The sequence below is a fragment of the Chinchilla lanigera genome, unplaced genomic scaffold (genome assembly GCF_000276665.1).
Source record: "Chinchilla lanigera isolate Chin_1 unplaced genomic scaffold, ChiLan1.0 scaffold00146, whole genome shotgun sequence".
Lineage (NCBI taxonomy): Eukaryota > Metazoa > Chordata > Mammalia > Rodentia > Chinchillidae > Chinchilla > Chinchilla lanigera.
In genome coordinates, this window is record NW_004955547.1 from 1,807,352 (window position 1) to 1,835,168 (window position 27,817).

General features: G+C 48.2%; 2 protein-coding genes and 1 long non-coding RNA gene across 4 annotated transcripts in view; 1 reads left to right on the top strand and 2 right to left on the bottom strand.

The window, feature by feature from the left end:
* The first annotated feature begins 81 nt into the window (after positions 1–81).
* LOC106147367 lies at positions 82–3,583 on the top strand. Its single transcript, XR_001232220.1, has 3 exons — positions 82–179; positions 1,101–1,219; positions 3,548–3,583. It is a non-coding gene; the product is annotated as an uncharacterized LOC106147367 (long non-coding RNA).
* On the bottom strand, positions 3,329–16,587 carry Cela1 (chymotrypsin-like elastase family, member 1). The gene is made up of 8 exons (XM_005411908.1): positions 16,336–16,587; positions 15,603–15,685; positions 14,325–14,425; positions 12,960–13,085; positions 11,800–11,936; positions 10,337–10,482; positions 4,289–4,438; positions 3,329–3,718 (listed from the first exon to the last, which is right to left on the bottom strand). Exons 1-8 carry the CDS (start codon positions 16,373–16,375, stop codon positions 3,701–3,703), a joined length of 801 nt encoding a protein of 266 aa, XP_005411965.1. The 5' UTR covers positions 16,376–16,587; the 3' UTR covers positions 3,329–3,700.
* A 4,828-nt stretch (positions 16,588–21,415) lies between these two features.
* Galnt6 (polypeptide N-acetylgalactosaminyltransferase 6) overlaps positions 21,416–27,817 on the bottom strand; it is a 30,561-nt gene continuing 24,159 nt past the window's right edge. Inside the window, exons 7-11 of one of the 2 annotated variants that reach the window (XM_005411909.2) lie at positions 26,165–26,365; positions 25,423–25,554; positions 24,647–24,748; positions 23,941–24,093; positions 21,416–22,857 (exon numbers count right to left, since the gene is read on the bottom strand). In XM_005411909.2, coding sequence (XP_005411966.1) covers positions 22,744–22,857; positions 23,941–24,093; positions 24,647–24,748; positions 25,423–25,554; positions 26,165–26,365 — 702 coding nt within the window. In that variant the 3' untranslated portion in view covers positions 21,416–22,743. Of the gene's footprint in view, positions 22,858–23,940; positions 24,114–24,646; positions 24,749–25,422; positions 25,555–26,164; positions 26,366–27,817 lie in introns of both variants that reach the window. The other variant, XR_001232221.1, reaches the window with a different exon arrangement.

Here is a 27,817-nt window from a genome sequence, read left to right on the forward strand (position 1 = left end):
GCTGTTCTGAGGCGGAGCGGGGTCAGAGGGTGGGACTCGGGCTGCCCGCAGTGGGCGCCCGCTCTAGGCCAACCTCCAAATCCCTAGCCCGGCCGGGTGTGACGCAGCCAGTCCTCCCAGCGCCCGGGAGGCGGAGGCAGGAGGACAGCGGCGAGTTCGAGGCCAGCCTGGGCTACATAGTGAGTTCAAGACCAGCCTGGACTGCATAGCGAGACCCTGTCTCAAAAACACCAAAAAAAAAAAAAAAATTCCTGCCCCGCGGTAGGAGAACGTAGGCTGCACTGAGCTTGGTATCCAAGTGCGAGCCAAGGCTTAGCTCTGGGAAAGAACTGGCACAGCGAGACGGAAAATACAACTGAATCCCACTCGCGAAGTAACATTTATTGTGTCTGAAAGCTTCTTTTCGTTCCAGGGTGTTCGTGCATGCTGGGTCGCTCGGGTTGCAGCTTAGCCACTGCCCGAGAGGGTGTTCCTAACTTGGAACCCGCAAGGGCAGAGTGCAGACAGGACTCCGGGGCTGGTTCTGCAGGGAGGAACCACTGAGCTGGAGAGAAGTGGGAGTCCTCGGGAAAGGAGAAAACCCCTGAAAAAGGACTGGGAAGAGTATTTTTCGAACTGTGTTGGGGGCGGGGAGCAAGCTCTTCTAGTGGGAGTACTGTAAACTAGACGGACGCACACACACTTGTAGTCCCAGCGCTTGGGAGGCCGAGGCAGGATTGCGGTGGGTTCAAGGCCAGCGCAGGCTACAAAGTGAGCTCAAGGCCAGCCTGAACTACATAGCGGACCCTGTCTCAAAAACAAACAAAAAACAAACCTCAGACCTAGACTGTGCAAATTTCGTCGAGGCTACTGAGATTACTATTGTTTCTCTAGGGAGAAGTTCCTCACATGGAAGTTACTTCCTGACCTGTTTGAGGGTCAATTAGTTTGAGTGTAGAAATTAGGATTCTACACTCGCAGAACTATACTCTTTTCACAGTGCAGGTAAAAGTCCCTCAAAGAAGGAGAAAAGGTACAAATATATATCCCAAAGAGTGCAGAGAGAAGCTTGACGCCTGCCACAAAGTCATCTGCTAGTATTTTCCATTTCTTTCCCCCAGGCAGACAGACTGCACTTGCGGTCAGCTGGGTGCGGGACACTGCTGGGTGAGGGGAAGCCGAGCGTGAATAAACTACAATCCCTGACCTCAGGATGCTTACAGTCTGGAGGTGGAGATAGGTAGGTAATCTGATTATCCTGCAATGTGCTGAATTATAGAGATGGAAACAAAACTTGTAGTCACTAGGTGATTAGTGTTTGTTCTGTATGTTAGCTTTGAGTGACAACAGGTGTGTCATTAACAAAGCTTATACCCGTGTCACTGTCAGAACTCACAGGACTCTGAGCAGTGCACCACAGCCTTTGGCTCCTAAGAAACCCTCTTTAGTGTCAATATCTTGGGAATTGAAATCGATGGTCACACACTTGAGACACTTATTTGTAGGGAAATGGATGCACGTTGAAACCATAATCTTAAGTGAAATAGACTGAACACGTATAAATACCGCATTGTTCTCTGGTGTGAGAAATGGAAAGTGTAAATAAAGATCGAAATGTGTAATAGGTATTGTGAAATAGGAAGAAAATATTCAAGTGGGAAGGGGGAGGGGGAGAGGGAAGGAAAGAAGAGGAAGGTAGAAAAATGAGAAAAGGAAAACAGAAACAAATCTTTTGTAAATGGGGAGGGAGGAGGGGTTGAAGGGAGGTAGGGGAATGGGAAAAAAACAAGTTATATCATGTACAGGTACAAATTCTCTATGATGAATGTGATCATTATGTATATCCAAAATGTACCAATAAAATATGATTTAAAAATAAAGAAAGAAATCAGTGGTCACCAAAACACATAGTATTAGAGCAGGAGCATCCCTTAGAAATGAACTAGGCTGGGTGTGGTGGTGCGCACCTGTAATCCCAGCACTTGGGAGACAGAGGCAGGAGGACCACTGCAAATTTGTGGAGGTTTTTTTTGGTTGTTTTTTTTTTGTTTGTTTGTTTGTTTGTTTTTTTGAGACAGGGTCTCACTATGCAGTTCAGGCTGACCTTGAGCTCACTTTGTAGCCCAGGCTGGTCTCAAACTTGCAATGATTCTCCTGCATCAGCCTCCTAAGTGCTGGGATTACAGGCATGCGCCACCATGCCCAGCTGTGATCACTGCAAATTTGAAGCCAACCTGGGCTACATAGTGAGCTCAAGTCCAGCCTGAATAACATAGTGAGACCCTGTCTCAAAAAAACAAAAAGTCAGCTAGGAAAATCAAGTCACACAGAAGGCTGGCAACTGGCTCAAGATTACCCCACTTCTTAGTGGTGGAACTGGGAAAGGTCACACATGTCCTGGATTCAGCCCAGTCTTTATATATCATGTTTAGAGCCTCTGCCGATATAGTAGGACCAGTTCCAGAATTTCTCTCAGCCAGTGTCTTCAGTTGGAATGTTTACTACCTTAGTCCTTCATGTCTGGCCTTAGTAATTGCTAGAAAAACTGCTTCGCATCTGCTAAGACTTCTTCTTTCAATTCCCTTTTTGCTTTCTCCTGGGCCACTTGTAACATACTGAGCCCTGGCCAGGAGAGAGCCAAGTTATCAGCTTCTCAGTTCTCTGTGGTTTATAGAATCCGGGATCCGGCTGCCTATTTTAGTCGCAGCCTTGAAATGCTGATTCACACTGAACTTGAGGCCCACACTGTCGCCTCTTCCCTTCTGCTGTCCCCTTCCCTCAGCTCTTTCCTTCGTTTGCTATCCTCTTTTATCCAGTCTCCTAATTTGTCAGTTCCCTAGTCTGCTGGCATGTGACCTTTCCGTCTCTGGTGTATCTTAGTGAGCGCCTCTCAGCCAGGAGCTTGGGGTGAGCACTTGTTTTAGGCCCTGAAGGGGAGAACAAAGGATGAGCCCATGGTCTACCTTAGAGAGTTAGGGCACATTTAGTTGCTCAGGAATTTTTTCTCTCTTTTTTTTTTTTGGTATCAGCAATTGAACTCAGGACCCTGCACTTGCCTGGCAGACACTGTGCCACTGAGCTATATCCCACGCCCTCACTCAGGAATTTTTAAAAGCACTTTGTACCTTTGCCAAGGAAAGGAGTCAGATAGATTAATGGATGAGTCCATTCTAAAATAATCCAACATGGCTAATGTAAAACCACTCTCACTGGGCTTAGTTTGTGGACTGGTAAAGACAGAGCAAAGGGAAGAACCAGCTCACAAAGGTGGTGAAATCTAATGTGGTCCTGTAATTGCATTTCCTCTAGAGGGATTAATTACAAGGAGAAAGACACAGGGTGATAATGAACATTCCATTTTATTTGCGCTTTTTTGAGACAGGGTCTTTCTGTCTAGTCCAGGGTGGCCTTAAACTCACTGGGTAGCCTAGGGTGGCCTCAAATTTGTGAGCGCCTGTTTTCACCCGTTTTTTTTTTTTTTTTTTTTTTTTTTTTAATCTGGCTCTGATTCAGTAGTCTCAGAATGTTTGATTGTTTGCTGTTTTTTTTTTTTTGTTTTGTTTTCCAGCACTGAGGATGTAACCCAGGGCCTTGAGCATCCTACAGAAGCACTCTACCACCAAGCTATAACCTCAGCTCTATTTTTTTCTTGTTGACTCAAGTTCTATTGCATGCAGATCTATGAACCGTCTCGGGAAGGCCACTGGACTCAGGAAAACGTTTAGTTGGAGGCGATGACCTGAAAGAAAAGATAATTATGTCCACAGTCAGTAAATTCTCTCTACCTCCTTTCTTATTTTCTCAGGGCTCAAAGTTAAATATGTCCTGTGTGGGATTTATGGGGAGTTGTGGGGGCAGCAGCAGGGCTCAGGAGGCCTCGATATCATGGCGCATGCCCAGGATGTGGAGGCATGGGTAGACTTTGAAGTGCTGTGAGCCAGGATGCATGTACGAAGGCTCCAGAACACCTGAAGGTTGAAGGGCATGGTGAGATGGACTGCGTGTTCCCACCACTAGGTCAGTGTAGACAGTCTCTCCTAGCATCCTTTAAGGTGACGTAGGACAACCCCATCTGTGCCTGGGTCAGGTCTCTATCTCAGCCTAACCAGTAGACGATATGGGGAAGTCTGCCGCACAGCTACGTGAGGAGAACTGGGGATGGCACTCTTAGGTGGCGCAGGGGAAGGGCTGCATGTGTGAGTGCAGTAAGGAAGACAGTGGCTTCCGCAGCCCATCTTTTGCTCCTAACCCATGCAGCACTTGAATCTCCAGGTGACTGTGTTTTAACCCATCGTTTGAGAGGACTCACATTGTTTATCCAAGAAATGTAAGCAGAGACGCGCGTGAAGACTGTGGGCTTCCTGGCAACATTGCAACCCAGCGAGGACACAAAGCTGGTCACTCCATGGACAGAATACTGACCATTCACCAAGCAGTTGAGGGGGCCTCCAGAATCACCCTGCAGGGAAGAGAAGCACAGTCCTGCAACTTCAGCCATCTCTATGGTGAAATTTTGTGCAGTTTTAAAGCTCCAATTCAAATTTCTACTTCTTTCCTATCCCTGCAGTCAAAGGAGTCTCTCTGTCCTTTCTAAGCCGGCCACAGCACTTCTTCCTCTCCTTGGCGGCACTTATGTCATATTCTGCCTTGTATTTTCGTTTCATGATTTGTCTCTGTTTCTCATACATATCCATGAGCTTCTTAAATCAGGAACTATATCTCACCGACATCTTTCCTTCCCACCATGCTAGCATAGGACCTTTTTGTTGTTGTTTGTTCTTGTGGTTGAACCCAGAGCCTTGCACTTGCTAAGCACATGCTTCTGCCACTGAGTTAGACCTGATATTTGTGTTTGTATGCTCAAGGCCTTCAGTTCAATTCCAAGCACTGTAAAAACTAAATGTAGACCAAAACAAAGGTCTTTTATTATTACAAAAAAAAGATAGGCTGGGCCTGGTGGCGTACGCCTGTAATCCCAGCACTTGGGAGACTGAGGCAGGAGGATCATTGCAAGTTGGAGGCAAGCCTGGGCTACAAAGTGAGTTCAAGACCAGCCTGAACTGCATAGTGAGAGCCTGTCTCAAAAAGAAAAAAAATACATACATACATAAATAAATAAATAAAGGCAACCAAGTCTAAGCAGGGAGAAGAAAATAAACTATAGAACTATAATTTATATTGCTTCCATGATACAAGAACAACATGTCATTAAGCAGAACAATCAGAGAACAAAAAAAGGAGCCTTATTATAAATTTGATAATAGACATGAAAGTTTGGAAGAATTGGAACATAAAGTAGAACAAAGAAACAAAATATAGAGGACAGGACCTGAACCCAACTGCATGAATAAAAGAAACCCTAGAAAGAGAGTCAGGGTTGTGGGTCAGTGGCAGAGGATTTGGCCAGCATGAACAAGGCCCTGGGTTTTATCTTTGGTGCCCAGAAAAAAATAATCTAGAAAGAGAAAACTAAAAATGGAGGTGAAGAAGTAACCAACAGAGAACATCTGCAGAATCAAAGGTCTGGAATTTCTAGAAAGAAAAAAAAAACCACTAAATGTTATAATGAGCATGAGCAGACCCGCATCGCTGGGTCAGAACACTGGGGTTGCAGGCCACTGGGGTCAGGAGAAAACGAAGAAGGTGACTTACACATCAGTGGGGAATGTAGGGCTGAATTAGGGATGAGTTAACCATGAATTGAGCAGATGAAAAAAGGCAACTATTAACTCCAGGGAAAATAAATTACGTAAGAAAGGAAAAGTAATCCTAGAGTATTACATGAATAGGATCTTTCATAGTCATGGATGAACACTGAGCTAACCAAAATTATTTTCTCAGGTTGAGGTGAAGGGAAAAGTTCATGCTGGGTGGGTGGGGTGGGGGTGGGGGAGGTATGTATCTATGAGAGACAGATCTACATTTCCCATAACACCTGAACTGAAAAATTAAGTAGCAGTTAAAAATACATATACAAGCTGCGCACAGTGGTGCACGCCTGTAAGCCCAGCACTTGAGAGGATGAGGCAGGAGGATCATTGTGAGTTTGAGGCCAGCCTGGGCTACAAAGTGAGCTCAAGGCCAGCCTGAACTGCATAGCAAGACCCTGTCTCAAAAAGACCAAAAACAAACAAACAAACAAACAACATATACATATATTTTAAGGTATGTAGGTCAACCTCAAAAGATCAGCCAAAAAAGTTGAAAGTTGTCCTGTCAGGGAAGACCTAGATGAGTACAGTTGGTACAATGACTATTCTTTTCTATTGCTGAGCTTCATGGTCTTACAGTATTTGCCAATTTAATAGGTATAGCTTCAATAAGAATAAAGTTTTAAAAAAAAGAAATAGGCCAGGTGTCGTGGCACATGCCTGTAATCCCAGCACTTGGGAGGCTGAGGCAGGAGAATCATCACCAGTTCAAAGCCAGCCTGGGCTACATAATGAGTTCAAAGCCAGGCCACATTACATAATGAGACCCTGTTTCAAAAAACAAAAGAATAAACAAACAAACAAAAAGAAGAACTAGAGAAAAAAGACCAAACATTCAAATTGGAGATAATTCTTTTAAAGAAGAACTAGCTGTACTCTATCCCAACTGCTGTTTGAGAAAATGTGTTTAAATTATTGTGCTCAAAACAACATAACTCTCTTCCATCTGTATCTTAAAAGGGACTTGAGAGTTTTTCAGAGCTAGAGGGATGGAAGAGAATTGAGTTGTGAGAACTACTGTCATACGCTAATTGACCTGAATAGAGATTGATTGCCGCTCTGGAGAATGGAAGGTCTGACTAAGAATTTTACAGCCAAATGTAGAGCTGGAAAAGAATGTCATGGGGATAGACTGATTGAACTGGGAGTGTTGCAGTGAATCCACTTTGAGGAGAAAGGGATTTAGAAACTCCGGTGGAAAGGGACCTGGTGACACAAGTGTCTCAGAGAATTATCATTTTGGAGTGGCACCCAGAAGGAAAGTGCTTTAGTTTTTGAAAATTGAAGGTCTTGAGAGAGTAGAAGGATGAGAATTAACTCGGAAGGCTACAGCTACGAGGGCTCGCTGATGAGGGCCTGGAAGCTGTATGATGCATAAGGCTCTCCCTCCACCTCTTGATTTTTAAGTTTTAACAAAGGAAAGTCACAGGAAAGCTGGGGTGTGTTGCTTGCCTTATTTTCATAGTTCTTTGGATTCACAAAAATCCTTTTAATTCTTTCATTCTACTATTTTAACCAGCCTGTCAAGCCTCCTGCCAACAACTTCTCTTCCTCTTCCGCATAGCTTGAACTTTGCAGTTGATCTGTAGTCACCACGTCCTATTGCTGTCCTCCTGCAGGAAAACCCAGCCTTGGGTTAATCCATTCCCTACATCTGGTGTTTGAGTAAGACGGAATGAAGCACACACCCACACGGTCATTGCCTCATCTCCACCCTTAGCCTCGCGGAGGACAACCCTCCCATTCTCCTTAATAATCCTGGACTTAAACAACCTTTCCACCTCCATTTTCTGCAGTCAAACTGGCTCTTCCTAATTCATGAACAAGCAGAAGCAATAATTCAGAACACCTGCCAGCTTCCAGCTACCCAACCTGCAAACTCAGGTCCATGCGCACGGCTGGCATCCCGCTTCCTGGCCAGAGTTAGTGCCATACGTACCATCTCTTCCTTTTCTTCTGGGACCTTGCACCATCCATTATCCGTTTTCCCTGGATGTACTAGATACTTTCCTCTCTGCCTGTTAACGCACTCAGTGTTCTTCCCTTTTAAAAGATCACCTCCTCCATGACTAGCCGTTCCTGACAGGCAGGTTCTGTAACCGCTGAGCTCTGTCTCCAGCCCTGACTGGCCGTTCTTAAAGCTACCAGACTTTTTCTATTCTTTCACCCCAGGTTGTTGGAAGAGTAACTTTATTCCCTGCTGTATTTCTTACTGCCTGTTTATGCCTTACTGTTCTCATGCTAGCTTCTGCCCTCACCACCCTACTAAAATGACTCTTCCCACCAACAGCAGTGTCCATCAGTTGCAAAGCAGCCATTTCCTTCTTTTCCTCTGTGGCTCCTGGCTGCGTTGTATGCTACATATGTGATGCTCTGTATTTCCGGAGATTTTTGCAAGTCTTTATTTCCTGTTTTCCTCTTATCACTACTGGCCTTTTCTTAGACCCTGTGGGTTCTTTTTCTTCTGCATATCTCTGTAACACTCAAGGGCCTATATTTTCATTCATAATTCTTCCCTAATCTAGTGTTCTCTTCTTATTTTACAACTTTTTTGGGGAATGAGTACTGGTTAGTTAGAATGTCCAAACATTCAGGTATCAATCTTGTCTTGTTTGAGGCACTAACAGCATACCCCAGGTCACTTAAACCAGATACCGGGAAATCATCCCAGATCTTCCTCCTTTCCTCCCTCTTTTCCATTCCCTCCTCTCCATTACTGTCACCATCGCCCAATTCAGGCCCTCCAATTTCCCACCTGGATCAGTGCAATAGCTTACCCAGTCTCCCTGCCTTTCCTGCCCTTCTCAAAAAGCTTGCCTACATCATTGCCAGGGAGCGCTTCTAAAAGGCAAATCTGATGGTGCTGTTCTGTTTACAAGCCTTCAATGGTTTCCAGTGCTTAAGAGATAAAGGTCATATCCTTAAGCATGGAATTTGAAGCCTTAAGTCACAAGGAGTCATGTGGCTCCTGCTGGCCTCACTGGTCTAATCTCCTGATATTTCTTAGTAAAGTAATATTTTATCCTCTAGTCTAGAGTTTATCAAAATTTTTGTGGAAGGGCCAAATAGTAAATAGCCTAGGCTTTGCAGGCCACACTGTCTCTTTAGAAACCTCTGTATTGTAGTACAAAAATGGCCATAAAAATAGATAAATGGCCTGGTATGGTGGTACACACTTGTAGTCCCAGTATTCAGGAGGCTGAAGCAGGAGGATTGCTGTGAGTTTGAGGCCAGCCTGGGCTACATAGTGAGTTCAAGCTCAGCCTGAACTACACAGCAAGACCCTGTCTCAAAAACAAAAAACAAAAAACAAAAACAAAAACAAAAGTAAGTAAATGAACAACTATGGCCATGACCTGATGTCACTTATGAATGCTGCAAATTTGTATGTATTTTTCATGTGCCCTTAAATATTCTTTTGATTTTTTTCCCTAACCATTTGAAAATGTAATAACTATTTTTAACTTGTGGGCTATACAAAAACAGGCAGCAGCTGGATTTGGCCTGTGGGCCTCCAACTTCTGCTTTAGTCTAGCAGTGGGAAAGTTGTTTCTTGACCTGATGCTTTTTTTTTTTTTTTGTACCAGGCACTTTGCCTCTGAGCTATTGCCCCAGCCTGACCCGATGCTTTTGTTCATGGCTTTTCCTTTCTCTGAATGTCTTTCCCCTCTTTCTACCTGGCTTGCTTATACTGATCCTTCAGGACTTACTGTAGCTTCTACTTTCCTAGGAAAGGCAAGTCTTTTCGGTCTGTACCACACAGAAGTGGTGTCTGTCCTTGAGCTCCCACATCACTCTATTCACATCTTTACTGTAATACTTGGCCACACTGTGTTACAACTTAGTGTCTGTCTGCTTCTCTGCCTTTCCCCTATAGGCCAGGCACCATGTGAGGGACACAAGAGGCATCAAACAGTGTCAAGTGGAGGAGCAGAGGAGCACAATGACCTTGTTTGATTCCTCTTTGTGTCCCTCATGTGGCGCCTGGCATGTAGTAGATACACACTAAACATTTGTTGAACTTCATTAGAAAATCTTTAGTATGATTTATTGCTGGTTGATCTTGTCTAAGTGGAGAATTGTCTCCATTCTATAAGAACTAATACAAAATTATTTTGTGTGCTTTTCCCTACTATACCCACTTGCACCCATTCCTAGAAATAATGGGGTAAAGAAGTGGTAATGGACAAAGTACAAGATGGGATTGGGAGCTATCTTACACACAATAACAGTCCCCTGTGAGGCCCAGCCCCAAATGTGGGTCACAAACAACATCTAAAGAACATATACATGCGCCAACACACAAATGTTGGGCCACCCACAAGCTTTTGAGGTGGGGGCAGTGAGCAAGGCAAAATTTTGAGGCTCCCTTCAACTTTGAGATGCTGTGAGCTGGGAGTGGTGGTGCGCACACCTGTAATCCCAGTACTCGGGAGGCTGAGGCAGGAGGATCGTTGCAAGTTCGAGGCCAGCCTGGGCTACAAAGTGAGCTCAAGGGCAGCCTGAACTGCATAGTGAGACCCTGTCTTAAAAAGACAAAAAAAGAAGAGTAGGTGTGGAACAGGGGTGAGCAAAAGGTGGAGGCTCAAAGGCAGAGGGCAGAAGGGGTGGGGGTGGGACTGCCGGCCCCTTCCACGTGTATTCACCTGGCATCCAGAACGAACTCCATCTCCGCCAGCGCACACCATGGTGTTCTTCACAGTGGAGCCCCAGTAGGAAGAGGTGGAGCAGGTGGCATAGCTCACAGTGGGCAGGTAAGCCTGCTGCAGGGTCGGGGACAACTGCCCATTGGCTGAACAGGACACACATTGGAAGTCAGCCTTGACTCTGTCCGGGGAGAAACCCTTCCACACCTGCCACACCCGCCAAGCTCAGGGCAAGTGCCTCCCCCTGTGCTGTCACAGAGCCTCTTCTCTCTCTTATTATGGCAACTACAGGCCCAAAAGACTTCTTTATACCAGTTCTCATTTTTACATGAGGAAAGTGAGGACCAAAGAAAATAAGGATTGTGATCACATGACTAGTTAGTGCAAAATTAGGGCCAGAACCTAGACGCCCTGGCTCTCACTTTGGTGGTCATTACAGCACTGTGCGACCTCCAGGCAGTGGACTGAGTTGCAGTGAACAAGCCAGGGTTGCTGCAGATCTAGGCAGGTCAGGGGCAGAAGGGCTCCAGCTTCTCTCTAGTCATCACAGGAAATGTTATTCACATTTCCGGGCATGGTGGCACACACCTATAATCCTAGCACTTGGAAGGCTGAGGCAGGAGCATCTCTGCAAGTTTGAGGCCAGCCTGAGTTACGTAGAATATTAAGTTCAAGGCCAGCCTGAACTGCATAGCAAGACCTTGTCTCAAAAGAAAGAAAGAAAGAAAGAAAGAAAGAAAGAAAGAGAAAATGGAAAGGTGGGAGGGCAACGAGACAGAGACAGCTGGGAAGGGCAGGAACATTCGGCTCAGCACAAGAGCCTGCTTGCCGCCGTCAGGCAGTGTTTGGGTTTCTTGGGGGCAGGCATGGCCTTGCTGTGAGCAGCAGGTCTGCTGGAGAACCTGGAGCTGAGAGAAAGGCTGCTAATTACTGGCTCTAGTCTCACTTCGTCTAATGTCGTCGTGGTTCAGTTTCTTGACCTATGACGTGAAAGGGTTATTGTCATGGGAAAAATGATACCTGTGTAAAGGCTTTGGCCTAGGTGTAGTAACACGTGTCTGTAATCCCAGCATGTGGGAGGCTGAGGCAAGAATATCACAGGTTTAAGCCCAGCCCAGTCAACTTAGTGATTTAGCAAGATCCTGTCTCACAGTGAAAAAGTTATAAAGGTCTGGGACTATAGCTTGGTACAAAGACCTTGGGTTCATTCCCCAGTATGTCCCCTTCCCCCATAATAACCACTCCTTGGTAGGACTGTTTTTAGCTCCAAGAGTCTGATTCACTGACTCAACTATTCCATAGACTATTCTTAGCTTGGTTTAATGTATCAGCGATTTTACCTACGGTTCCTTACATTAATGGTCTCTGGTGTTAAATACTTAACACCACAGAAAAATATGCCTTAGTAGCTCAGCTGCTAATCAAGATCCCAGTGGCAAATGGTGTCAATGTAGGTGACTTACTCCTGGTCAGGCCCCAGCCTGTTATGTAGCAGGGAGAGTTGTTAGCCAGGACGACTCCCTCCTGGGGCAGAACACCCAGCTTCACGTAGCTGTTGAGGGTAACTGCCTGGGCCAGGCGCAACAGGGCGATGTCATAGCTGCAGGGAGACAAAACTCACTCTGGAATCACACCTTCCCTCAGGTCCCCAACTGCACTCAGGTCACTAACCCTTGCATCCCCATGGAGCTGAAAATGAAATTTGCATGAGGGGGAGAACTTGCTAAGCAGTGGAGCAGTGGGAGATTGTGTGTTCAACAGCAGCATCTGCTGGTGGAATATCAATACTGCAGCCCAGGGCCAACGTCCGCCGTCCAGGAAAGCGGTGATGGGGAGTGAGCAGAGAGCTCATGCTGGTGGCAACATTCTCAGAGAAGACAGACATAAAACACTGTGTAGCCCTGAAAGCTCTGCAGACACTCCCCAGTCATTTGAACTCTGTACCTCCATACTTTTTAGCATGAACCCCTGCCTTTTTTCTTTTCTTTTGCAGTGCTAGGGGTCAAATCCAGGGTCTCTCGTGTACTAGGCAAGCACTCTGCTATGGAGTGAAAGCCCCACCTCAGCCCTAGGCATACTTTAATGATTTCCCTTCCAGTCTACAGCTCATTCTTGCAGATCTCACGTCAGGAAATTTCATTTTGAGCTGGAGGTGTAGCTCAGTGGGAGGGCCCTTGCCTAGCATATACTAGGCCCTTGATTCAATCCCCAGCACACACACAAAAAGGAAATTTTCTTTTACTGAGGGAATCTCGCTCATACAATGAACAATACATAACATCAAAAATGAAAAAGCAGCAATGTTAAGATGTACAGAGAGAGACTTCAGGTAATCAAATAACGCAAGCCCTCTTTCTTCGAACAAATCCTAAAGATCTCAAACTCCGAAGCCCTCCCAAATCTCAATTCTCAAAGCCCACCTGGGTGAATGAGCCTGCTCACTGCTTCCCTGCGGGACACAGTCTTCTCTCTTGGCCTTAACTGGCTCCTCATGCAAAGGTCAGACTGTGAGCCACAGCCCAAGCTGCAGACCGTGCAATCCCGCTAACTCTCTGGCAAAAGATGTGATGGAAGCCCAGACCCTCCACCTCCCAGCCTAGGGGCAGCCTGAGCTTGTGCTTACCCAGCAGCTACGTTATTGCGGTTCCACTGCGAATGTATCACGATCTTCTGCACGCTCACGTACTGCTCAGTACCATCGTTCTGCTGCAGGTTGTGTTCTCCGACAACCACACGGAAGGTCCGTGAACTGGAGTGACAGAAGGAAACCTCGAGTGACCCAAGGAACTCTCCTGTCCTCTTAGAGAAAGGTTGGAAAGCCATCTTCTATCTTATCCTTGGGACAGGACTCTATCATGTCTGTCTCAGGCGGAGGAGGATGAAAGTGCCTCGAAGATGAACAAGTAGCAAGTGCTTCATTCTCTGATTTACTAACTTGTGGGAGTGAAAAACAAAACACTATCAACTTCATTTTCACATCTTATAACCTGGGACAAGTGCAGTGAGCACGAATGGAATGGCTGTGGGCCACAAGGCAATTTTGAGGGAAGTAAAAACTTCTTTCCTTGTTTTGTTCTTGAGACAGGGTTTTTTCTATGTAGTTTGGGTTGACCTTAAGCTCACTACTATGTAGCCTAGGCTGGCCCCAGACTCACAGTGATCCTCCTGTCTCAGCCTCCTGAGTGCTGGGATTATAGGTGTGTACCACCATGCTTGGCATAGACTGGTAATTCTTCAAGTGTGGTCCTGGGTCCACAAGCATTAGCCATCACCCAGAGACTTGTGAGAAGTGCCTATCATCAGAGCCAGGCATGGTGGCGCACGCCTGTAATCCCAGCACTCTGGGAGGCTGAGGTAGGAATGTCATAAGTTTGTGCTCTTCCTGAGCAACTTAGTGACTTCAGTGAGACCATGTCTTCAAATAAAATATAAGAACAGGTGAGTATGCAGCTCAGTGTGAAGCCCCTGGGTTTAACCCGTAAATCACACACACAATAGAAGGCAACGCCTATCCTCAGGCTTCATGGCGGACTTATCACATCAGAAATTCTACTCGGTGGTGCTCAGCCACCTGTGCCTTCCACGTGATTCTGATACATCTCAAGTTTGAGACCTGACCACAGTGAAAAAACAGTTACCAGTCCTGTGTTGACTAGGTACTGAAATATTCGCTCAATCCTAACAACTCTACCCATAGGTGTTACCATCCCATTTTAGAGATAAGGGAACGAGAGAAGGGCCAAGCTAACTCCGTTGCTCAAGGTTACATAGCGAGAAGGTGGTGAGGCGAGGTTTGAGCCTGAGCCTGACTCCATAACTTGTACTTTTCTCTATACTGTCTCCTTGCTACAGTGAGTTCCAAACACAAATGGCTTGGCCAGTGGCCTACGTTCTCCCGCCCTCAGAAGTGAAAATTAGACCTTCCTGCAGAAAACCCAGCATCTCCTCCTCCCCGGGGCTCAGAAAAGCCCATCTTTGTTTTTCTCACCTGTCTACACAGTGAGCAGCTGTCAACACCCAGTTCTGTCTGATGAGGGTCCCTCCACAGGTGTGGTGCCAGGAGCCTAGAGAAGAGTACTGGAGGGAAATCTAGATGGGGAGGAAAGAAAGGAGGGATAGGCTGGTGTTTCTCAAAAGGCTTTGCCCCAAACAAAAATTCCTGACATCCCTCAAAACATTCTCCAACTTTCCGAACTAAGGCTAGCAAATAGGTTTCATTCGACCTGCCGATTGCTATGGATCGGTTGGTAGTGGCTACCTAGAGTGTGCTGGTGATCACAGGTGTGCTGATGCTTCCGGGGTCAGCTTACCAGAATGCTCCATTGTTGGGTGAGGTGTGCCGTGTACACGGACGGAGGGATGAAGGCACCCATGCAGTGTATTTGGCATCCTTGCTCTAAGTTGTTAAAATGGGCCTCGAACCCAGGTCCTTTTATCACTGTTCTTTCTTGGAAAGAAAGACCTCCTTCCAGTGTTGTCAAAAACGCTATCCCCCGTTTCAGAAACACCAATGGAATATTCATTTCCATCAGTTCATGTTTCCTCATATTTAACAATAGCTCTACTGAAAAATAGGGCTCAAACTGTGGTAAACTGGATCTAACTGCAATGGCAGTGATTCCTCTCAAAGTGTGGCTCTTCACCCGTTAAGTGGCTGGTTTCACACATTTAGATCTGCCTAAAGTGGGGCCTAGCCACCCTGTTACAAAAATGGAAACTCTCTGCCCAAAGAAGTGACAGCTTGATGTATGTACGTGTGCATGCGTGTGATGTGCGCTGTGTGGAGTGCATTTCTGGGCCTGGCACACAGTCTTGCAGCGTGTCACAAGGAGTGCTGCTGGGAGTATAAAGGTAGTCTGCATTTGGGGGTATGCCCAGAAGTGTGGCTCGTGCTAAGTCCCCTCTGCCAAACCTTTTTGTTTTGTTTTGTTTTTGTCTTTTTGAGACAGGGTCTCACTATGCAGTTTAAGCTGGCCTTGGCCTGACTCACTTTGTAGCCCAGGCTGATCTTGAACTCACAACGATCCTCCTGCCTCAGCCTTCCCAGTGCTGGGATTACAGGTGTGCGCCATCACACCCGGCTCTGCCAAACCTTTTGCATTTAGGAAACCAACTAAGCCTGGTTCCATCCATCTTTAAAACCAGGGATCTAGACAGGTGGTGAGCTGCTGGTTGAGAAGAATACACACAAACATACATAATACTTTTTGTAAATGCATAGCAACACTCATTTAGTTGAGAGTCTGGGCTGTGAGCGAACACCCACCTGAGAGGGCCAGGAATTCTTCCTGGCCTCGGTCCCTCCAACTACTCGAGCATTAGTTTCTGGAAAGTCCTGGGTGCTGTGTCCTTTGTGGAGCAGAAGAAAAGTGAGTGATGACGAAGCACGGTCAGCTCCGGGGGGGTGGGGGAGGGCCGCGGCACTCTGAGGAATGTTAGCCGCGTCTGCACTTTCACAGCTCTTCTCTAACAATCCGGGGCCCCGCTCTGAGTTCTCTAAGCCCCTCTGAAAGCACTGGCACCTGAGTACCTTCTGCTTTTCCCAGGTGTCCTGGAACTGTGGTGTGCTAGGACCTATCCAGAATCACCCGTCTGCAGCCCCAGAGGCTCCTTGGTCTTGGCTTGCTTGGCTTGAGGGAGCTCCTCCCCTGTGTTTGATAGGATTTCCCAGTGGACAGGGACAGCAGGGCACATCCCAGCCGGGGCCTGCTCAGGACATCCTCCTGTCAAGAGGGCTGACAGGGAAGCTCTGGCCCCTCAGAAGAGGCTTCTTTTTGCTGCATGGCTCTAGGCCCTTTTACCAGAAAAGCCTTGCATGGCTGGTGGTGACCCCACCTTTTCTATCTAATGCTCCAAGACAGTAAAGTTTTTGCTAAACTCACAGGCAGAGCATCCTACCCTCCCTGAGATAGGGAGCTGGCCTGGGCTTAGGGAAGACATTCTGGCCCTCGTGCAAAAGTTCCCCTCTCTACAGAACTCAGGCCAAAGGATCCACTTACCATAAAGGACCAGGGTGGTGAGCACGAGGAAGCGCAGCATCTTGCCAGTGAAGTAGACCACTGCCCTCTTGCCATGAACCAAGCCCTCTTTATACTCCTCTTATCAGCAGCTTTGCTGACCTTCTTCCTGCCAGCTGACAGGGCTGTGGGTGGAAGGCAGGGAAAGTCACAGGTGACATGGAAGTACAAATGAAATGATTGCTTTTCAAGTCAACTAATTTATCTGTTATTCAAAGACAGAACAAGGTTGGAGCTCAGTTAATCATCTGCTTTTAGTTGAAAAGCATCCAACAAACACTTTTTCAAAAATAAAATGGAAGCTGGGCGTAGTGGCACATGCCTGTAATCCCAGCGCTCGGGAGGCTGAGGCAGGAGGAGCCCACAAGTTCAAGTGCCTGGGTTACATAGTGAGTTCAAAGCTAGCCTGAACTACATAGTGAGACCCTGTCTCTAACAAACAAACAAACAAACAAACAAACAAACTATATATATAAAATAAAATGGAGAAACAAGACCACTTTCCCTTGGAGCGCACTCCTCATCATCCTACCCTCAGCATCCACTACTGTGCCACTGTTAATACAGCGGAGGGGAAGGCAGAGCAGGAGGGAGAGGGCGGTCAGCGGAAGGAAGACGCTCCAGAGAAGGAGCCAGGGATGCCCCTTGCACGTAGGTGTGAACGCAGGCGGAAGCAAAGCGAACGCCCTGGGGAGAGTTCTGGTGGAAGGAAATACTGAGAAACAGGCTGGGAAGACTCGAGTCAGTGAGAGCTCCTAGAACCGAAGCATGTGGGGCAGGACTGACAGGGAGCTCGGTGGGATGACAGCCTGTGGGCTGTGGGAACTGGGGGCGGAGGGCGCAGGAGGTGAGGGGCAGCAGGCCCTGCGGAGGTGAGGGGCTCTGCCACTCAAGGTCAACAGAGGAGAAATGGGTGAGGTGCAGCGCACCCTGAGGCCCCTGGGTGGGGCACGAAGTGACCAGCACCACAGCAGGCCTGCAGCGAAGGAGGTGGAGCAGGGGAAGCAGCGAGGGGAGCAAGGTGGGGGTCCTGAGCTGGGCAGGGGGATGCCTGGAAGCCTACAGAGCAACGAAAGCCGCCCGGCTCACCCGGGGCTTTTGTTGTCCACACTGCAGAAGCCGGGCTTCACGCCACAGGCGTGGGAGAGGCCTGGGGAACATGTTCGGAATCTACACAGACGTCACTTGTCCGGCTCCTTGAGCGGTTCAGAGCTGCGCTTTCAAGCTCAGGTCACCCGGAGGGCTCTCTCTCCAGTTCAGTCTCTTGCATTCAACGCAAAGTGGACTTCAGGGAGGTGCCTGAGTGGGGCCGGGGATCCCTGCCCTTTGTCATTCTCCTGCTTCGCTGCCTCTCTGGAGAGTAGGCGGCTGTTTGCCCCGGGGAGGTGACCAAGAGGGGGCTGAGGACCTCTGAAGGTTACCCCTTGACAGCACCTAGTCCAAAGCTGTGAACCTTTAAGGGCAGGGCCCATTTCATATGTGTCTCTGTACCCTTGGACGGACCGGGGAAACCCAATCTGTATTTGCTTAAAAGCCAGACTCTTGGACTGTACTTACACCCCTCACAATGGGGGCCTAATCTCCCACGCTGGTCGGGCTCATTTATTTTCACTTTTTGAGTTAGGCATATAGTGGTTTTGGCTTACATTTTCAGGTACTGTATTTCTTCTGACTAAGCAATTCCAATGCTAGCAATACATCCTTTTGGAATAAACATGGGCACAAAAATAAACATACAAGGCTGTGGATTACAAATTTGAATAAATTAGTTTAGTTTCTTTTTTTCTTTTTTTTTTTTTTGAGACAGGGTCTTGCTGTGTAGTTCAGGCTGACCTTGAAATCACTGTGTAGCCCCTACTGGCCATGAACTCAAGGTGATCCTTCTGCCTCAGCCTCCCAAGTGCTGGGATTACAGGTGTGCACTACCACACCCAGCAATAAATTATTTCTAATCCTACTGTGAAATACTATGTAGTTTTAAAACAGTAAATTATGTGGGCATGGTGGCATATGCCTGTAATCCCAGCACTCGGGAGGCTGAAGCAGGAGGATTAACACAAGTTTGAGGCCAGCCTGAGCTATATAGTGAGTTCAAGCCTAGCCTGAACTGCACAGTGAAACTGTCTCAAAAAGATGAAGAAAACATTTTTAAAAAGTAAGTTAGATTTAAATGAGCTGACATGAAAACATCCTAAGTGAAGAAACAAAAGTCACACACAATATGGTACTGTGTATTAGCATATTTGTATATCGCTAGAAGATGACTGAGGAGGGTCTATTAACCAAGCTGTGGCCCTGGACAGCTAGAAGGGTAGCCTCACAGGATTATAAACTAACATTCACATGTGATTTTCCGAGTCTCTTGTACATGGACTGTGTGAGTGACAGTGGAGGGCCGTACAGGAGAAGGCCCAGTGTAGCGCTGTCTCTGCCTCCCGCGGCCACCATGCAGCTGACCCTGAGCCCTCCTGGTGAGCGCAGTGCAGCAATTCCCAACAGCACTTCAACTTACCTACACACGTGCGCCTCTGAAGATAGGAGTTCACTGTTGCTAAGCAGACGTACAAGCTTTCTTGCTTAATTATTCAACGTGAGCTTGTTATTTCATAAAGTAATATAATAAGGTAAAATATGAAAACTAAGGGGAATTTTGGAATTTATGTACATTAATTGTATTATACATTTAAAGCTGGGCATGGTGGCACAGCCCAGCACTTGGGAGATTGAGGCAGGAGGGTCACTTGAGCTTGAGGCCAGCCTGGGCTATGTAGTGAGTTCAAGGTCATCCTGAACCGCATAGCAAGAACCTGTCTCAGAACAAAATAACAGTAAAACTATATTATACATTTTATACGTGGCCTGAGAATTCCTCTACAGTTGCGCACTGCAGACCAGGCAAGTCAGAAGTTTGGACACCTATGCTGTAAATAGTTTTTACTCTAGAGAATAAATCAATAGGTGTGGGACATCATGAGGCTAAATTAATTTCCTTCTTTTTTGGAGACAGGATCTTACTAAGTCATTCTTTTTTTTTTTTTGTCTTTTTGAGACAGGGTCTCACTGTGCAGTTCAGGCTGGCCCTGAGCTCACTTTGTAGCCCAGGCTGGCCTCGAACTTGCAATCCTCAGCCTCCCAATTGCTGGGATTACAGGCATGCACCACCATGCCCGGCTGAATTTTGTTTAACCTCCTATTTTCTATGTTATCTGACTTTTCTCTACAGTATTATTTTTGTAATTAAAAATAATAAATTCTGGGATATTTTGCTCCCTGGGGCAACCAGTTCTTCAAGTACCCAGAGGGGATCAGTGCCTCAGTGCTATGGTGCTGGGAAATAGTTGCATAGGGCTAGGAGCAGGTTCTAAAAGGCGAGGCCCTTGGTTAGCTCTGAGAACGGCTGGGGTGGGGACAGATGGGTTTAAAGGAATAATGCAGGTGTTGAGTTAGGACAAGGTTAGCTGTCGCTACGGGGAAGGACAAGAAATGACTTCCTCAGTTTTCCTACTACTCGGTCAGCACCCTCTTCCTCCTCTTGACCACTTCCCTTCCTTGGCCTCCCCTGGGCATGGCATGTGGTCCTGTCTCCCTCTAGCTCCACCCCTGACCCTGTGAGTTACTCATTTAAAAATTTTTTTTTCTTTGAGACAGGGTCTGCCCTCAAACTTATGGTGATCCTCCAGCCTCAGCCTCCTGAGTGTGGGAATAACAGGCGCGCGCCACCACGCCTGGCTGAGTTACTCTTAACTCATTTAGGAAATCCCATTTTGGGGCAGGTGTGAGGAAGCTTCTTGGCATCGCAACAGAGCAGCACCTTGGTTGGGCACAAGATGACTGAGGTGGGCAGCTACTGGGTGATGCTACAGACGTGGCGAGATGCGCTGGGATCACTGGCAAGTGACCCATGCATGGTGGAAGCTTGGACATTTGATGCAACCAAGACTGAAGTCAGGAGTGTGGACTACGGCTCTGGCTGGCCTTGGTTGTTAGAACTAGAGTCAAAGCCTTTTCATTTGGGCCCCACTGCACTCTTCCGTAGAGCAGACTTGCCTAGTGGCAAAGGGCCGAGGGCCTGCAGTACTTTTATTTATTTATTTATTTATTTAGTTTTGTTTTTCTTCCAGTACCAGGAATCGAATTTATGATCTTGCGCTTGCCAGGCAGGGTGCTTTGCTGCTGAGCTAAATCCCCAGCCCCTCTGCAGTACTTTCAAAGGGCTCACAAAAATGTTTTAGATTCTTTTAAGATCAGAATAAGATAAACAGAATCTGGATTACATTCACCTTTATGCCCGTGCATTCATAAAATACAATTGTATTTTTTTTTAGTACAGCAAGGGTCCTAGGAAGGCAAAAGTGCTTCGTGTCCACTAAGTCAACATGCAGCCCTCATCTGGATTCTATGTGCCCATCTCTCCCCTCCATGAGGACTTTCTTTCTCTTTTTTTGGTCTTTTTTGTCTTTTTGAGGCAGGGTCTTGCTATGCAGTTCAGGCTGGCCTTGAGCTCACTGTGTAGCCCAGGCTGGTCTCGAACTCACAACAATCCTCCTGCCTCAGCCTCCCAAGTGCTGGAATTACAGGCATGCACCACCATGCCTGGCAAGGTCTTGCTTTTTTAGATCCACTTGTATTTTTGTCCCTCTCCAGCTACCCTCATGCTAGCTGGCTGCTTGTGTGATATTTCTGCTTACTGAGTCTGTCCCACCGGACACTTCTCTATCAAGGAGGTCAAATGTTGCTGTCTTTGTGAGGCCTTTCCTGATTCCTTTAAGTGGAAGGGATTTTTCCCTGTAGCTCACAGAACACATTTTGGACATCTCCACGCTTTCACAACTTGTCTACGTTTGGACTGGGAGTTCTTGGCAGAAGGACCTCATCTTCCATCTCTGCCTACTTACACATGCTTGATACTCGCTCCATAGGCCAGACCTGGGGCCAGAGGATACTTCGGGAAAGGGGGCTGGGGTGTAGCTGTGCTTTTCCAGTGTATGTGGTATTTCCCAGCCTGAATCAATTGACTCAGCTAATGCACGGTGAGGGAAAGAGAAGCCCAATACACACTTCGTCTACCAATACCATAAACTTTTATTTCCACTGGAGTCCCACGTCCAACTCTTCTCTTTGAGAGGTGGAACTTTCCCTTTCCCCACCAGCTCTAGCCTGGACGCTTTCTCCTTTCCCTTTGGTGGGGGCACGTCAGGGTGTCTCCTTTTCTGGGTGCTGAAGGCTCCCAGGGACCTCTTGCCCTGCTACGTGCGAACTGGAGGCCGAGGCGGTCCCATGGCGCCCTCATGTGGCAACAGCCTGCTATTGACGTCAAAGGACTTCCTGGACAGAATTTTACTTTCTTGCAGACAGGGGTGCTGTATCAGACAAAGCCGCCAGGTGCAGTGGGGTCCATCTTGCTTGGAGAAGAGCTAGTGCACACACTGGGTCTGCTTCACACCAGGGCTTCATGCAAGCACCGCAGACGGGATCAGTCACGCCTGACTGCGCAGTGTCCCTGCTTCCCAGTCTTTCTTTTTTTTTTTTTGGAGACAAGGTTTCATTATGCAGTTCAGGCTGGTCTCACACTCACAGCAAGCCTCCTGCCTCAGCCTCCCAAGTGCTGGGATTACAGGCGTGCGCCACCACGCCCAGCCTGCCTCCTCAGTCTTGCCAGGACTCTTGTTAACTTCCTCTGGGCTGACAGTACCTCAGGGATAAGAATGGGGCAAAGAGGGAGCAGGAACTCCTGGCTAGCTCTCTAGTGTTCTTGTGGCACCGTGGAATGATCCATGGTTCAGCGGTGAAGACAGCCTCAGCGTCAGCTTCAGCCACTAGTTACGCAACCGCAGACCGACTACTGTATCTCTGCCTCTGCTCTGTTGCCTATAAGGTGGACACTGTAGCTCTCATCCCGTCTTCCTCACAGGGTTATTGTGCAAATGAAATAAGGTAAAGGACACCTCACTGGGTGCTTTCTGTAAATTGTAATCAGTTCTACCCACCAGGTATTATTAGCAAGGGAGGCTCTCGTTGACCTCAAAACCCTATTAGATCACACTACTTGACTGAACCCTGCAGGTGCTCTGGCTGACCAAGGTGTCAGGACGGGGCTGCAGAGGGAGGTATTCTTCTTGACCTCAGGGTTGCTGCCTTTGGCCTGCCCTCTGCTCCAGGGGTCTTTGTTTCAAGAACAGAAGGAAGCTCTAGGTGCATCCACAGTCTCTTCTATCAGCGTGGAAGGAAGAAAAGGGGCCCAGAGTTGCTGCAGGGGCCAGAATGTTCCGCCTTGACATCCATTTGGTTTTCAGACCCACCCCGAAGGCCTGCAGAGCCTGATGATCAGCTCCCCAGACACCCGCAATCCTGTTTCCTGAGAGGACTTGGGCGCGGGGGTTGATCAAGGGCCTAGACAAAGAGCCAGAGCTGGTGGGGGTCACTGGGATCGCAAGGCGCCATGGCGGGCTTTTTGTCCTGGGATGTCAGGCAGGTACCAGATCCCGAGTTCCTGATGAGCTGACCCTAAAAACAACACACAGCAAAGGGTCAGTCTGGGCTGCCAACCTCTAACGGTGCTACTGGGTGGAGGCAACTGCTAAGACAAAGGAAGCCCAGCGAGGCACAGGAGGACACATCCAATTCCACCCCTGGAAGGCGGACTCTGAGAGATGCATCCCCAAATGTCTCCCTGTTCCCCGACCCCAGTTTTAGCCTGAGTAGCTGGAAAACAAGTAGAGGGAAGCAAGAAAAACACTTTCAAGGCCTCCCTATAGCCAGGTTCAAAGATCTGAGGCCACTGTTGCCCACACCCCTTTTTGTGTATTAGATATTCTGACCCCCTGTATGCTCAAGGCTGGGCCCTTTTCCAGAGTGGAATGGAGTCCGGGCTCCGTCCGTGCACCTGATGCTTATCCTGAGGCAGTGCGGTACCATGGGAAACACAAAGGCTTTGAAGTCAAACTTACCTGGTCGGAGTCCCGCCCCGCCACTTATGAGTGACGGGTCCCGGGAACCCCTGGGGTCTTGGGTGTGGGGCTTCATTTGGTTCATCTGTAGGAATGGGGCGCTGCCTACTTGGAAAGAGCCCCTGAAGGATTAACCAAGCTAATGCATGTAACTACTTCATTTTGCACCTGCCACACAGAGGCAGGCGGGGTCCCTGAATGACCCTTCACGATGATCTACTAACAGTGCTAAAATGCCAAAAATGCCCGCGCTACGGCAGAACCGGACACGAGCCCTGCTCTCTGGCCCAGGTTTGTATCAGCCAGAACCAGCCACTGCCAACCAGTACCCTAGTCCCGAGAACCCTGCTGCGTCCAAGCCCACGCTCACCACTCCATTGCTGCAACCCGCCCCAGTGTCTCAGGCAGAAGACACAGAACACAAGCAAGGGGCAAATGTGGCCTCAGGTTCCTGATCCCAAGCCTGTTTTGTTTTGTTTTGAGGGAGTCTCACTATACAGTCGGGGCCCACCTTGAACTTGCTATGTAGTCCAGGCTGGCCTTGAACTCATCTTCCTGCCTCAGCCTCCCAAGTGGTGGGATTATAGGTGTGCACTACCATACCCCGCTTAATTCTGAGCTTTCTGGGCAACTGACTCACCTGGGTCAATTCCCATTCCTCGTCCTTGGGCACTTGGCTATTTTTGCCAGTGAAGTGACAGGTCCTCATGCCCAGTGTGCTGGCACTGGCATATAGACACAGCTGTTTAGCAACGTTGTGACGCAGGTCTCTCTGGGTTGTATACTCAAAGTACTGGAAGTCAAGAGAAGGTCCTGAGGAACAGGTGGGGAGTTTGTCTGCCACCTTCCAAAGCCACCTGCCCTAAAATGCCAACACAGGCGGACTCCAAGGGAGTAGAGCGAGTGGACGAGGCCATGCCGAGACTTTTCTAACTCTTTTTGCCTTCATGACTTTTACCATATCTGGTCATAAGGAATAAGTATATATATATAGAGAAAAAATTTTCCACACCCACCCGTAAATATCACCCAGCCTCTGGGCTCCTCTACGAGCCTTCTCTGATGACCAGGGCTTGCTCCCATCGCTCCACTGCACCAGCACGGGAGTCAGTGTTCGCACTCTGTCCCAAGCTGAGACCTCAGACCTTGTCTGTGTCATGCAGTCCCTCTCAGACTGGGAGCTTCCTGAGGTGGGGACGGTACCTCCTCCTCTTCCTCTTCTGGGTGTCATGCACCCAGGCCTCGGGAAAGGACTACTTAGGGTACAGGGAAGGAGCCAGGGAGAGGAGGTGCCCGAGAGACAGGCTTCTCATGGGCCTGCCTGCGGGCCCGGGCAGGCTGTCTACCTGATTGCCGCCAAGGCCGTGGCAGGCGTACATGATGAGGGGCTTCCCTCCACGGTTGTTCTCACCCACATCCAGGCACTGATTGAGGCCGAGGTTCTTGATCTGCAGAATGGTAAGCAGAGAGGGGAACCAGGGTCGCACAGCGGGGAGTTTCCTAGTGGTGCTATGGGGCCCACCAGACTGGAACCAATTCGCAGGGCTGGATTTCTCCTCTGTGGTTTTTCCTCTCCTGTTCACTAATCCAGACACCTGACGTTAACAGCACAGGGAGGTGCCTGGGCCTGAGCGTAGTCCTCAGCCCGAGCAAGACAGGCCTGGACACCCTCTATGGGGAAAGACGGGGAACTACTCAGGACGCTAGATTCCCTGGAAGCCTTGAGCACATGAGAGTTTCCTTAGAGCAACGGTTCTCCAAGTATAATCCCCAGACCATCAGCACCACCCGGGCCTTGGTAGAAATGCAGATTTTCAGACCCCAGCCCAATCCTTAATCAGAAACCCTGAGGGCAGGGCCCAGCAACCTATTTCAGCATGGCACTCCTGCTGACTGACGCACACCGGCATGTGAGAATCACTGCTTCTGGGTGGCTTGCCTCCTGCCAGATTTTTAGCTATCTCTAGAAGCCCCAGAGCGGCTCCCCCACCCGCTTCCTGGATAAACAATGCTGGAGAGTGCAGGTCAGTTACTGACCGCCATTCTTTGGTATGGTAGGTGGTTCTGAACTTCTACAGGGGGTGCTGTGACGATGGGTAGACACATTGGTTCTCAAACTTACGGCTCCATAGAAGGTTGGATTCAGGTCAGGAACAAACATCTCTGGGTAGACGTTGTGCAAGAACCAGGAAAAGTTGTGACAGTGTAGTCGTTCCCTCAGCTGCAGTCGTTCCGAAATGTCACCAAAGGACTTCTGCCAAGCAAGCCAGCCCCCTCTAATGGTCAGTTCCAAAGTCACACAGAGCTCCCAGCACCAACCCTCTCCTGCTTATTCCTGCTCAGGACCCACTGGAGCTACAGGCGCCGCCTGGCGTCCAATCCCAGACCTTCCGCACTGGCTTGGGAGCCCCCACTCATATCCCCACGAGCTCTTTCACCTCCCATGACTGCCAGGCAGTTCTCCTGGTGCCCAATTCTAGCTTATCAGAGCCTCCCCTCCTGTAAGAGTCTTTCCCTCTGAATCTCTTTTCCTTTCTCTCCCCTCCCAGGCAGGGCCAGCCAAGGTTCCCCTCCTCCTTGTCTAGCCTTCAAGATCTGTATGTGCATGGCCGTCCCATGGGCTTTGCCCCACACGGCTCTGAGAGGTACAGCGAGGCACCGGGTGGTAGCGATGGGGAGCTCCCTGTCATTAGGCCCCTGGCCAAGATTTGAGATTCTGGTTGTTTTTTTTTTTTTCCAGTACTGGGAATTGAACTCACGACCTTGCACTTGCCAAGCAGGCACTGTGCCGCTAAGCTAAATCCCCAGCCCCAAGATTCTGTATTCTTTTCATCCAAACTCCATCTGAGCACTACCTCTCTCACCTCTTGGGCTATCTTTGCTGCCTGCAGATTTCTTCTGTAGAAAATCTTCTTGTAGTCATCCATCCACACCTCAGCCAGGCGCACTTGGTTACGAGCAATGACACTGGTGCCCTTGGGGAAGCTGTGGGGGCTCTTGGTACGGAACACATGGCCTACCACAGAGCAGGGGATGATCTCCAGCTGGCCCCCACACTGCCACACCTGACACAAGAGGAGATAGGGTGGGGCCTTCAAGAAGATGCCAGGGAATAGGACAGTCTCCCCCAAAGCACCTCTGTTCAGTTCCCAGGATGCTGGACTCCAGGTCCAACAATTCAGGCAAATACTATTCTCTCTTTCTGGAAAACAGGACAATGACTAGGCTCTTCCTAGGCCATGAGCTCACAATCCCAGGTTCTCTGATGTTGGTTTATGCAAATGAAGGTTTGCAGTGGTGAGGCCCAGGGCCCTCTTTAGAGAAAAGATGGTTACTTTTGTGCTGTAACCTACTCTGAGCTCTGGTCACTTGCCTTTTTGACCTGGAAATGTGATATTGTTTTTTTTTTTTGTTTGTTTTTTTTTTTTTTTTTTTTTTGAGACAGGATCTCACTATGTAGCCAGCCTTCATTACGTAGCCAAGGCTAGCTTTGAGCTCACGGCAATCCTCCTGCCTCAGCCTCCTGAACGCTGGGATTACAGATGTGCGCCACCACACCCAGCTTGGAAATGTGATTTTTATCAGCTTAACAAAGTATTAACTGGAGATTCAAGTTCCCCAAATCAGAGCATCCATGTATATTAGTTATCAGCAAGAACATGTAACTGCCAGGTGGCCTGTGGTAGTCACCTGAGCCCTTAGCATGCCAGTTTCCTAGGAGGGGGACTGAAAGCAGATCAGAAGCTCACTGAGGAACCTAGAATCAGAAAACCTGGCGTTATGGTGACTGGCAAGTGACCCTTCTCCTTGCCAGTGGACAGGCCTATGACATCCTTCCCCTGCTCTCTTCTTCTGGGCTTTATTGGAAACTAATAGGTTATTCATTTTTGTATGGCAACATAGAAGCACGCAGTCATAGTATTAGCAGATATCAGTTATGTGCTTAATATGCACCAGACACTGTGAGAGGTGACTTTATACATGAGCTCATTTATATATTACTTTTCTACTGGCATGGGGATTTGTGGAGGTTTCATAGAGGCAATCCTTCCTTCCTGATTTAATTTTGATTTGCCTAATTCTGTTTTTTTTTTTTTTTTTGTGGTACCAGAAATTGAACTAGGGACCTTGTGCTTGCCAGGCAGAAGCTGTGTTGCTGAGCTATACCCCCGGCTGCCTAAGTCTTAGACTCCCTCAGAGTTCTTGTGTCTACCAGAATTGGGGCCACTATCTTCTTATTTGATTTTTTTTTTTTTTTTTCTTTTTGAAGAAGGGCCCTGCTTTGTGGTTCAGGCTGGCCTTGAGCTCACTTTGTAGCCCAGGCTGGCCTCAAACTCACAGTGAACCTCCTGCCTCAGCCTCCTGAGTGCTGGGATTACAGGTGTGTTCTACCACGCCCAGCTTAGGGCCAACATCTTGTCCCATAGTTATGAAGAGGTTGTTGAGTATAGATAGGGGCAAGCCAGATGCAACCTGGGCATGTGTCTTTTTGCCTGAGAAGGGGACCTCAACTGTTT

Coding starts and splice junctions, on each gene's coding strand:
- Cela1 (XM_005411908.1), bottom strand. CDS start 16,375: ATGCTGCGCTTCCTCGTGCTCACCACCCTGGTCCTTTATG. Junction 11,937..12,959: donor CGCAATAACGTAGCTGCTGG/GTAAGCACAAGC, acceptor GTCTCCCTGCAG/CTATGACATCGCCCTGTTGC. Junction 4,439..10,336: donor GAGTTCGTTCTGGATGCCAG/GTGAATACACGT, acceptor TCTTCCCTGCAG/GGTGATTCTGGAGGCCCCCT.